This window comes from Nicotiana tabacum, chromosome 9 (assembly GCF_000715075.1).
Source record: "Nicotiana tabacum cultivar K326 chromosome 9, ASM71507v2, whole genome shotgun sequence".
Taxonomy (NCBI): Eukaryota; Viridiplantae; Streptophyta; class Magnoliopsida; order Solanales; family Solanaceae; genus Nicotiana; species Nicotiana tabacum.
Genome location: NC_134088.1, coordinates 88,688,956 through 88,701,353, shown reverse-complemented (window position 1 = coordinate 88,701,353; position 12,398 = coordinate 88,688,956). Strand labels below are relative to the sequence as shown.

Here is a 12,398-nt window from a genome sequence, read left to right as displayed (position 1 = left end):
CCCTATAACCTCTCGAAGATAATTACAGACGTCTCCACACCGATACGCAAGACTCTATTAGGCATGCTCATAACTTGTGAGACCTACGTGAACCTAGTACTCTGATACCATGTTGTCACGACCTAATTCCTCCTATAGGCCGTGATGGCACCCAACGTCGCCGCTAGGCAAGCCAACGGTAAACTGACCATGTGATTTCTCTTTTTAATAAGTTACGCAGTAATTAAATTCCATTTTTTAAGAAATTAAGGAGTAGCAAAAATTAAATGAAATAAAACGAAGGCCAATGAGTGGGAAATCATAGCGATATAAATACTCCAAAACTATACAGTCTACTAGTATCTGTGCCAAGACCTGGTGTCACAAGTGTATGAGCAACTGGTAGAATATACAAAACTCTAACTACTGTCCGAAATAAAGTAGACAGAAAATAGATACAAAAGAGAGACTTTAGGTGCTGCAGAACAGCTCAGGAAGCAGCTCACCATTAGGCCTCAGGGTAACGGGGGTGCGCACCGGTATGACTGCCAGATGCACCTGCCTCAGATCCTACATAGTTAGTGCAGAAGTATAGCATGAATACATAAATGACATGTACCCAGTAAGTATCTTGTCTAACCTCGAAATAGTAGTGACGAGGGGTCGACTTTGACACTTACTATGGGCTAACAATAAAGTACAGAAAATTCTAAATAAGCATGGGTTATGTAAATAATAATAACTCAATAACAAGTAGTGAATAAATAATTCTTTCACTAATAGTAAACCCCAAGTCAATTTCTGTCATTAAATAATTATAACCTCTCAAGCCATAAAATAATATCCAATATAATTAAGTTCCGAGTATTATCACGCACAATTATGTCAAGGTCGTACGGACCGATCCAGAATAATGTGTACACTGTTGAGGGTCGAGTGACACGAACCATAGATGCATTTATTCTACTGTCGAGGCGTTCGGCACGCTCCACAAAAAAAAAGGATACTTAAGCATTTGATTTAAAAGCTACTACGAGGCTAATACACAAAGAAGCACAATTTCTATTAACGATCAAGTATCCCTCCAAAACTCAAGTAGTGGAAGTCGATCTTTTACAATTCCTCTATCAAGTTCCAATATAATTTAGGCACTTTAATTAACAAATATGGTGCAAACATTACAAGTATTTCATGATTTGGGTCCTAGACTACCTGAACATAAACATAATTAGTAGCTACGCATGGACTCTCGTCATGTTGTGCGTACGTAACCCCCACAATTAGGAGCAAATAGTAATTTAAATCACCTATGGGGTATATTCCCTCTTACAAGGTTAGTCAAGAGTCTTACCTCGTCTCAAAGTTCACTTTCCTGCCCACAAATTCGTTCTAAAGCCTCAATTCGGTGCCAAACAATCCAAAACTAGTCAAATATTATATAAATTAATCAATACATACTCAAAGGTTCATAATTTAACTATTAGAGTAAATACACAACCCAAATTTGAAGATTCCTAAAATTCACCCTTGTGCCCATGTGCTCGGATTCCGCAAATTTTCGAAGATAAATGTTACCCATAACCACACGAACTCAAATATATAATTTTCACCCAATTCCATAATCATTTTCGTGGATAAATCCCATTTTTATCAAAACCTAGGTTTTTCAACTAAACCCATAATTTTCATAAATTTTCATGTTAAAATCTACCCATAATCTATGTATTTAACTTACATTGGATAAAAATTACTTACCTCAAAGTGCTAGGTGAAAACCCCTCTCCAAGAGCTCTAGAATCGCCCAAGAGATGAAAGAAAATAAGCCAAAATAGCCTAAGTCCCGTTTTTAAAATATTTCTGCCTAGTGGTTCTTATACGCGATCACGAGAGTACCCATGCGAACGCAGTGCACTAGGCTGCCTACACCTTGCGAATGCGTAGGGCAATTGGGTTGCCCTGGCCCAGGCCCAGGCTTCTACGCGAATGCGGTCTGCCAAATGAGAACGCGAAGGCCAACGGTCCAGGTCTCTGCGAACACGGACCTGTACTCGCGAACGCGAAGGGCAAAAGCCCCCAGTCCCAAAATCCTTCATCGCGAATGCGAGGGTCCTTCCGCGTTCGCGAAGAAGGAAACTAGAACAACAAAATCTGGTGTTTTCAACTTAACTCTGGGCGGTCCGAAACACACACGAGCCACTTGGGATCCCTCCCAAATGCACCAACAAGTCCATAAACATAATACGGACCTGCTCGAACTCTCAAACGCGTAAAACAACATCGACACTAAGAATCACACCCCAAAACCACATTGAATCAAATTATGAACTTCAAGTTTTCAACTTGCTCCAAACGCGCCGAATCATACTTAGACTACTCGAAATTACACCAAATTTTGCGTGCAAGTCTTAAATCACCATATAGAACTATTCTTAAGCGCGGAATCCCAAACGGACCTCGATAACACTAAAACCTACTTCAAACCAAATTTAAAGAACTTTAAAACCTTCAATGTGCCAACTTTTAGTATTAAGCGTCGAAATGCTCCCAAGTCATCCAAAACCCGATCCGAACATACGTCCAGGTCCAAAATTATCATACGAACCTATTGGGGCCGTCAAATCCCGGTTCCGAGGTCGTTTAATCAAAATATTGACTCAACTCAAAACTTAACCCTTTTAAGCTAATATTAAGGAACTAAGTGTTATGATTTCAACCCGAACCCTTCTAAACCCGAACTAACCATCCCTGCAAGTCATAAAATAGTAAAAACACATATGGGGAGTCTTATTTAGGGGAACGATGATCTAGAAAGAAAAATGACCGGCCGGGTCATTACAAAAAATCTAAACATATCTCATTTAGATTATGCTCGTGTATTAGGATGTTTAATGTATATCATAAATTAGATGCGACCAGATATAGCTTGTGCTATAAGTAAATTAAGCCGATACATGAGTAATCTAGGTTAATCTTATTGGATGACAATAAAACAAGTTTTGGGGTCTTTAAACCATACCCAAGACTTTGCTTCGTACTACAGTAAGTATCATGCAAGGCTTGAGGGGTATTGTGATGCAAACTGTTACCGGTTCAACAAATTCTAAATCTACAAGTGGATATATATTCACTATTAGTAGAGGAACGGTGTTTTGTCATCCAAACAAACTTGTATTGCACGATCTACAATGGAGGCTGAGTTTGTAGCCTTAGATAAAACCGGTGAAGAAGTTGAATGGCTTCGAAATTTCTTGAAAGATATTCCATTTTGGCCTAAACTGTTGGCACCAATATGCATACATTGCGATAGTCAAGCGATAATTGAAAGGGCTGGGAGCGTTATGTATAACGAAAAATCTCGTCATATACGAAGAAGATATAAAACCGTTAGATAATTGCTCTCTAGAAGAATTATCACAATTGACTACGTGAAATCAAGTGATAATGTGTCGAATCCACTTACAACAGGCCTAACTAGAGAGGTAGTTATCGAAGGGAATAAGACTATGGTCGAGGACAAGTTATTGTGACGGTAACTCTACCTAGAAGACTGAAGATCCCAAGATCTAGGTTCAAGGAGATAAAACAAAATCATTAATGACGGTTCAAAACTAATGTCAAATAAAGAAATTTAGTCCATATTCGTGATGATACAATGTTCAGTAACAAGCATAAAACGTTAAGGCTTTTTAATGGTTTCTAAGTTTGATACGAGGTTTATTAAATAGTGTATCTACGGGATGACACGTTTAGGAATCACCTATATGTAAGTGTGAATTGTTAGCTACTTCAAGGAGAATTTTGTAAGGCCAGTTCTCCATGCACTTATGAAACCGGGCGGTATTCATGGCTGAAACGAACACAATAATGAGAACCAAAGACAGTAAAGGATTGATTGTGTGACTTATGGTTATCTAGGTATACACAAAAGTTCGACAATTCAAAGATATCAAATCTATCGATTGACCGAGTATATCCGACATGAGTTCACTACGAAAAGTTCAAAGGGAAACCTACTTCTCCTGATACAATTAACCCCTGCTTACGAATCACACAGTTTTTATGCATATTTCACTTGTATAGCCATTTTTCATTCATGTGGGGTAATTATTGGATTTTTAGTTAAAAAATGAGGTGAATGGGAAATGTAGGAAAAAATAAAAAATTAATTTTCCGTCCTCTACAAAGGAACATTGCCCCGTATTAGAGGAGAAAAGCTCATTTGTTGGGTATATATATAGTTGTACTTCTTCTAGTTCTTAAAGAGTTGAGAAGAAGTCAAGCCTCGCGCCGCCGTCATCGCTCGCTCGGCTCGGCTTCGGGTTCGGATCTGGATTTGGATCAGGTCAAAAGATTTGATTGATTAATTTTTTGAATCAAATTTTAAATATTAAATTATATTAATTTTAATCCAAATCAACCATTTCTGTAACGGTAATTTAAGTTTCCCTCCGATTTTATTTTTCCGTTTTATTTTGCGTAAATAGCCATTTTTGTTATAGCCGTTTTATGCAAAAGGCCATCTTGAAGAGTCGCACCTCTTCATTGAACCCAATCTGATAGCTATAAATATCAGGCCATTCCCTCATATTTTTCTTACGAAAATTATGAAATCTCTTCTTCCTTTCTGCATTGTTCTCTTACAAAAACAAAGTAAGTGTGATTCACTGCTACCATTTATGTTCGTTGTACACTGGTGTTTGAAGTACCACTACACTAGTGTGGTTATCCATTCTATCTTGGGAGGAAATAATCATAAACCTTGGGTAGTAGGAGGGGTTCCTTAAGGAAACACTGTGAATTCAGTGGGCTCGGATATAATTCTGTTTTACATTGTTTAGCTTTCCAGAATATAGTTTTCAAATACATAATTAAAACAAATTGTTGTAGAAAGATTTTCTCACTAAACTTATTTTTTGAAAAATAATCAGATCAATGCTTGAGTTGAATAAATTACAATTCACCCCTTTATACTTATAGTAGGTGAGATTCCATTTAGTTTTCGATGTAACTCATATGATTAAGGCTATGAATACGTTTATACGGCAAACAGGCTTTCTGCATTTGCTACTGCAATGGGATAACTGCAAAAAGAAATTCAAAAGAAAGCCATTTTCACCATAAGTTCTAAACAATTTACTGGAAAGAAGTGATTGATGTCTATCTTCTTGGTATCTTTAAACATTCAAAATGAGAGGTGGATTAAGGATTTAAACTTGATGATATACACGTGTGCGTGCAATGTATGTATGTATGTTCTGTATCGAAATAGTAGGTTCAATTGGTTTCATTTGCCTCTGATAGTAATAAGCAGTTACAAGAGTAGTGCGGTCGTCGGCTCAAACAGAATTTGAAGGGTTCTAGCTACGCCATGCGTTCAATACAAAATCTGAAAAGCTGCAGGGATGACAAAAAGAGGGTGCTTTCCTGTGTTGCACTGAAAAAAAGGACCTAAGAGACGAGCGTCTTCTCTTAGGTTTCTTCCTCCCGCGCCCGTCGCCACCCGGCCCGCGTTACAACAACAACAACAACCCAGTATAATCCCACTAGTGGGGTCTGGGGAGGGTAGTGTGTACGCAGACTTTACCCCTACCCTGGGGTAAAGAGGCTGTTTCCGATAGACCCTCGGCTCCCTCCCTCCAAGAACTCCTCACCTTGCTCTTGGAGTGGCTCGAACTCACAACCTCTTGGTTGGAAGTGGAGGGTGTTCACCACTAGAGCAACCCGCGTTAGAGGGGAAGATTAGCAAAGCGGAAAAAGAAAGAGGGAAGGGGAGCAACATCTTATTCTCTTCGCGAGAACTTCCGGATCGGACCCCCTCTCCGTCGAAAGAAATGAGATTATTGCGGATACACACATTAAAAATATTAACCAAATTTTTCAGTATATTTGATAAACGAATATACTATATGATTGATAAAATAAGGAAAACAAGAATGTAATAAAAGGTTTTGCATTTTATACATTCATCCTTTAAGACCACAAAACAAATATACCATCCTTTCCACAGTTGCAGAATATGGCTGGCTATCACAAGGATCATGATTTTAAGGTTAAGTTATGTATATTTTAGAACTATCAATCCTATAAAAAGAAATAGAAGAATCTTAGAATCTACAACAGAGAAGGCCCTGCCTCCATCGTTTGTGTTTCCGGCAATGACTGCTTTCGACCTGTGCCATTCTTACTGGACTGCTGTTCCATTCAGATAGTAAGCTGCAATACAACAAAATTAAAATGTCAATCAACAAGACACAAATGATCAGCTAGTAAATGGAAAAACAAAAGGATAAAGGAAACTAGCACAAGATGTAGCAGAACAGTACATTGGGAAGGTAAAGGATCCGGTACTAGTTGTGCTGCCATCTGATCTAAGAGAAATGCTCCCACAATATGATATACGCCCCGAGCAAAAATGCAAACCTGATGCAGGTCCTAATGCAGAAAAACTTGCCTCCCCATCAGCAAAATGACCTTGGCTATTTAGTAGGAGACAGCCTGATGATTTATTCTCAACATTTTGGGATACAGATTGTCCATGAACATTGTTACTACTGCTCCTGTCAATGCTGCAGAGATTATAACAACTTCTATCCTTGTAACGGGTAGTGGCCGCTGATATGATGGATGGTTCAGGAAAGTTCTCAGTACATTCATCCATGCTGCTAGTTGATACTGGCTTACTCGAGTTGAAGTCAAATATGATAGCTTCAGTTCCCAACTCACTATCATAAAATAAGTCGGTAGCTGGTGTACTGATATTTGCTTCATCGACTACTACTGAGACTGGAATTTGACTTTTCATAGCTGCTTCCTCAAAAGGAATCTGGAGTTTAAGCAAATCACATATGACCACAGTGAGTTGTATAATACAGATGAACATATTTTCAGCCATAAAGATGACAGAAATAAACCTGATCAGGCTGCTGGACAGTTTGATCACAATCAGAGTTAGATTTTTGAGAATTCCGAACACCAATCTCTTCTAGATGAAGCATAACATTAGCAGATGAATCTTGCTCTGAGACTGCAATTTGGCTTTTCAACGCTGCTTCCTCATAAGGAATCTGGAGTTCAAGCAAATTGGATATGACCACAAAAAGGTGTCTAATACAGATGAACATATTCTTATAATCACTTCTTATCCAAAACAAAGGTGAAAAACCATAAATAACAGAAATAAACCTGATCAGGCTGCTGGGCAGATTGATCACCAACAGAGTTGGATTTTTGAGAATTCTGAATGCCAGACTCTTCCGTATGAAGCATAATATTAGCAGATGAATATTTTCCTGATTGATTGGTGCCTTTCCACTTTGTAGTACCTTTTGATCCAAAAATCATGATCAAATCCTCAAGATAAGTATCCACGTCAGAAATTCTGTTTACCTTATCAGTATCCTCTTCTTCAGTTGTCGCAGCAACAAGTGACTCAGTATCCTCTTCTTCACTTTTCGCAGCAACGCTGTTTGCATATTCTACAGATGAAGCTTTAGATCCACCTGCAGAGCATAATTCAATATCATCACTTTCCGATGTGTTGCTGTGCTGGTCTTCATCAGCTGGTGTACAAACATATGTGCCATTTTGACCATTGCTCCAGCTTTCCGTTAGAATCCTATCCGTCACAGCTACACCCTTGTCCGTGCATATATCTTCAACAATGTTATAGTTACTTTCTTTGTAGCAAACAATCAATTCAGGCAACTCATATTCCTTAGCATATTTCTCTGTGTATAAACTAGTGTTTGTCCCAAAGAACTTGCAGCCAGAGGTAAATGGTGCATGCGCATCAGAGACAATGGATCCATTTTCTTTCTCATCAATGAAACCAGCAATCGTGGAGCACTCAAATTCTGGAGTACTCCATTGTTGATCTCTATATTTTGTATCGCATGCAAACGGATTAATATATCTCCTGCAAGTGATTATGTTATGTGAGTCTTCATTCTGATCATCCTCCACAGTTGGAGCTATAATTTCATGGTTTTTACTTCTAGAAATATCGTCGAAGTATACAGAACCGTAAAGTTCTGGGACCTTCCATAACTCATCCCTATCTCTTGTGTCACATGCCAAAGAGCCTTTACAACTTCCATAGCGATTTGAATTAACGAAGTCTTTTGTGGGAAAGAGTAAAGAATTTGCTTCCTTGTAACCATTTGAGCGACTTAAGATCCCATTCTGATTATCCTTCATGGTAGCCTTTTCTTCAGGTGTGTCAAAGGCGCTGTCGTTGCATTCAAATGTTTTAGTACTATGCATAGATCGGTATCTGAAGGCTAAGTAACTCTCAATGCATGAACCAGTTTTAAAAGATAGGTAACAAATTTTATCGGATATTCAGAACAAAGAATTTTCAGCATTAACTAGACAACTAAGAGTTTCCAAATGAGTGAAGGCGCGATATTCAGAAAACATGCATCTTATTGATCCACAACTTATTACTAATTAGAACTAAAATGGGCAAAAACAGACAATAGATTAAAACCTAGTAAGGACAAATCTTAAGGTTAAACTTTGACACTCACCAGCCTCCATGGTCTGAATCAGTTGGTAGAGTCTGAAGTATTCTCAAAAGCTGTGATGCAAACATTCCACGTCTCAGGTAGATATGACTTGGGAAATCTGTCAAAAGAAAGCCCAAAATACAGGTAAGGAAAACGAGATGCAAATTCTTGCAAACTCCAAATATGATAGTAATTGTAGCACAAAATTAGAAAATAGTAGTCAAGAATGCAGTAGGAAGCAAAAAAAGCAGTCAGCACGGTTTCAGAATTCAGATCCCTGGCTAATCCAAATCCAGGGGCGGAGGGAGGGTTTTATCTACGGGTTCAGACGAACCCAGTAACCTTTTGCTTAGATCCTGTATTTATACTAGAAAATCTATTAAATATGTATAAATACTTAATTACAAACCCAGTAACTAACGAGCTATAGGTTCGATTGTAAATTCAGAACCCATAAACGTTAAATCTTAGCTCCGCCTCTGTCCAAATCTTGTTATAAAGTTAGTGCCTTTTTAAAATGTATGTACAACCAAGGAATACTCAAACAAGAACAATTTGAAAGTACGTTAGATTATTCTAAAATGGATTCAAGAGAAAATGCTCAAACCCATGAATCAGAGAATCATTAAGACTACAATATGTGAAGCTAACCAGAGTTGCATTGCAACTATTTTGAAGCTGTTTATTCATGAAAGAGCAAATAAGCTGATATTCTGTTACCTAGGACTTGCTAAACCAGACTTGCATTGCCTCTTTAAGGTTTGAATGCCCAACCATATGGAATCTAAACTTGGTCCATAGAAGAGGAAAATGACAAGAAATGGTCACCACTTTTGAAAATTTGTACAAAGCTTTAACGGCTAAAACACAATCTCCTAAGACAATGGGAATTGTCACCTTTTTTCCCCCTCTAGTTATCTCTAATACTCCCCTTGTTTCATTTCAATGGTGTTTGACTGAGCAAAGTATTTAAGAAAGTACAAATGATTTTTGGAATTTATGGTTTTAAATATGTTATAAACATATTTGTTGCTATAAAACCTTGTCATTAAGCATAAATTGAGTTCAAAGTTAAAATGTTTTCAAAATATGAAAAGATATTAGTATCAGTTTAAAAACAGACTAAAAAAGAAAGAATATCACACAAAGTGAAACTTTTAAGTTTTAACTAATAATGATGTCTGACGACTCTAACCCATACCATCAACCCCTTCCTATAGAATTAGATAAAAAAAAATGAACAGCTTTTTTGCTCTATGAGAGGTTCTCCAGAAAATTTGCAAACACAGGAGCGATATAGTAAACGGGACTTTACCTGGCAAAAAGTTAATCAAAAGAGAATTTCCCTATTTATTCCTTCTGAACAATGACTGGAGTTGGATTTCACTGCAAAGTATAAGAAACAACATTATCATCAGAATGAAAAGGAAGAATAAACAAAACTTTAATATCTCAAAGACGGAAAAGAGAAAACATAGACAGGACTATGAAAATGCAATTATAACTACTAAAAAAGCCAAATGCACCAACAAAGCATTGCAAATTGATCCCAAGATTTGAGCTCCCTCGTTATAAAACAAATGTTAAAATGATAAAATGATAAAATGAAACCATGAGTTATTTCTTGGGTGGTAGTAAATACTCTAAGGTATGCGCACGCTAACTTGGACACTACGATTATAAACAGCACATAGTCAAATTCAATATATATGAGAGAAATGCAGACCACCTTAGCTTGCTCCTCAGTAGAAAGAGAGACACAAAGAAATGATATGAAGTTGGCGGTGCCCAGTACAAAATCTCAGCTGGTGAAACGGCAGAAAGTCTTACCTTTGGCTTTATCGTAGGATATAGAGAGAAGGGGTTCTTCAGATTGGCAAATTAAGCACTAAATGTGAAAGAATTAGTGTATCCCTCCAAGAAGAAGAAGCAAAAAACAAAACAAAGAAAAGCCGTAAGTGGGAAGCCAGCAACATTCGACCAGTCGCCCAAAAACAAGTCAACTGTCGTTCCTAGTATAATAAGATTCATTTGTTTTCTATACTGTAATATATACATGTGTGCCCTGCAGGTAGAATTGTATATATGACTACACACACGTACTGAGGTTGAGGCGGATCAAGAAATTAAGGGTGGGGTGCCACATTTTCTTTAATGTACGCCTTATTTTGACTATGGAGTTTTTTAGAAACATATATTCTGTTCGGTTCGATCTCTTTCAAATTTATTAAGTCAACTTAATAGGTTTTTGATTTGCAAATATGAAAATTACTTCTTTTATGTGAAGAAACAAATAAAATCAATATTTTCAACAAATAATCACATCTCTATTATTAACAACACAAGTTAAAATAATATTTTCACTAGGGGAATCCTTTCCTATATATCAAAAATAAATATTGCACAAGTAAAATAACATTTTTGATAAGGAAATTACATCCATTTAGAATAAGAATAATAGAAAAAGCATCTCTAATAGCTATTATACGCTACATAAGTAAATGTAGAACTAGATAAACTACAAGTTCCAAAAATAAAATCCATAAAATTCATGTTTTTCTCTATGCAATGCGTACCAAATTTTCATTATAATTTAGACGTAAAAAAGATTTAAACTCGATACAACCATAGAAAAGTACAAATTTTTATGATATAATAAGCAAAAGAAATTTATAAAAAATATATTTGATCTCAATCCAAAATTCTTATTGGGACAATATTTTTAAGTTTTGGAAGAAGAAAACTCACATATATGAGATTAAGAACAATAATTATATTTACACATCGAATGTTTACACCAAATCATGCCAATATATCATGATTAAGTGATAAATTAATATGAGAATGTAGATTAATTAACTATAGTTCAGTGTTAACCATATTTGTGAATACATGTGTCACGTATTTATTAGTGTGCGAGTAAGTATTTACCTCGAAATATGAGCCTTACATGCAAGAAAAGCTTGCAAAACGTCTTTCCAGCCGAGACACCTTTGTCTAGCTTGAGACTGCGGGTGGCAGGATTAAATATTTAACCTTATTTAAAAGAAATTCAATATATGTATATATAAATTTTGCCAATATAACGGGTGCCATAACACCGCAAACTTAAGGAGTGGATCCGCCACTGCACGTACATATATTATCAAGTGCAGTGCACGAAAGGAAAAGCTTTAAATGGTAGGAGTATTAGTTATTGGCTTACCGAGACAAAATAATATTTTTTAATGTGAGTTTAGGATTTATGCTTTATAAATTATCACATGAAAGATGTTATACTATCAAATCATTTATAAGATAATTACAAATAACTATTTATGATAACATTAAATAATATTTGATATTTGGCTTAAAATATGGGTATTTATATGCATGTCGTCTCACATTTTACTCATATTTCGTAAAAATTGTATGTGTAATGTAATGATTTATGCCAATTCGTGCTATTTTTATATGTAGGACTCACTCGGATGCAATGTGGGACGCAAATGCACGATTTGAAGCAAAAAGAGGATAAAGAAGAAATCACCCACGCTAGCGCCCAGGCTAGCACGTCGCGCTGCCTAGGGTAGAGAAAACAGGCGTGCAAAATTTTGGGCGACAACCCAGCGCCAGGCTAGCGCGATGTGCTACCCTGTATGCTAGGTGGCGAGGACTTTTCCTACTTCGCTCGGGACAAGGGTTTTTCGGCCCTACACGACCCCAACTCGTATAAAAAGAAGTCTAAACCTATTTTAGAAGGGGAGACATCACTTTGAGAGGAAAACACAAGCACATAACACTCGTGAGCAAAGATTCTCAGTTTTTCTTCATCATTCTTAGTATTTTCAATAATTCAAATACTTGTGAAATTGTTTAACATTATCATGATTGGCTAAGACCCATTAGTTATGGGGTTGTGATTTAGCCATG

The 12,398-nt window shown here is 36.8% G+C and overlaps 1 protein-coding gene across 1 annotated transcript; it reads right to left on the bottom strand.

Annotated features, from left to right (window-relative positions):
* Positions 1-5,923: 5,923 nt before the first annotated feature.
* LOC107789822 (uncharacterized) lies at positions 5,924-10,484 on the bottom strand. Its single transcript, XM_016611691.2, has 7 exons — positions 10,317-10,484; positions 9,802-9,872; positions 8,508-8,604; positions 7,162-8,206; positions 6,891-7,043; positions 6,303-6,802; positions 5,924-6,192 (listed from the first exon to the last, which is right to left on the bottom strand). The coding sequence occupies exons 3-7, from the start codon at positions 8,570-8,572 to the stop codon at positions 6,084-6,086; spliced, it is 1,872 nt and encodes a 623-aa protein (XP_016467177.1). The 5' UTR covers positions 8,573-8,604; positions 9,802-9,872; positions 10,317-10,484; the 3' UTR covers positions 5,924-6,083.
* Positions 10,485-12,398: the final 1,914 nt, after the last annotated feature.

Bases quoted from the DNA above. Each gene is read 5' to 3' on its own strand.
- LOC107789822 (XM_016611691.2), bottom strand. From the start codon at position 8,572: ATGTTTGCATCACAGCTTTTGAGAATACTTCAGACTCTACCAACTGAT. The intron at 8,207-8,507 runs GTGAGTGTCAAA...ATGCAACGACAG, and splicing joins GATTCAGACCATGGAGGCTG to CGCCTTTGACACACCTGAAG. The intron at 6,803-6,890 runs GTTTATTTCTGT...CTTAAACTCCAG, and splicing joins CTGTCCAGCAGCCTGATCAG to ATTCCTTTTGAGGAAGCAGC.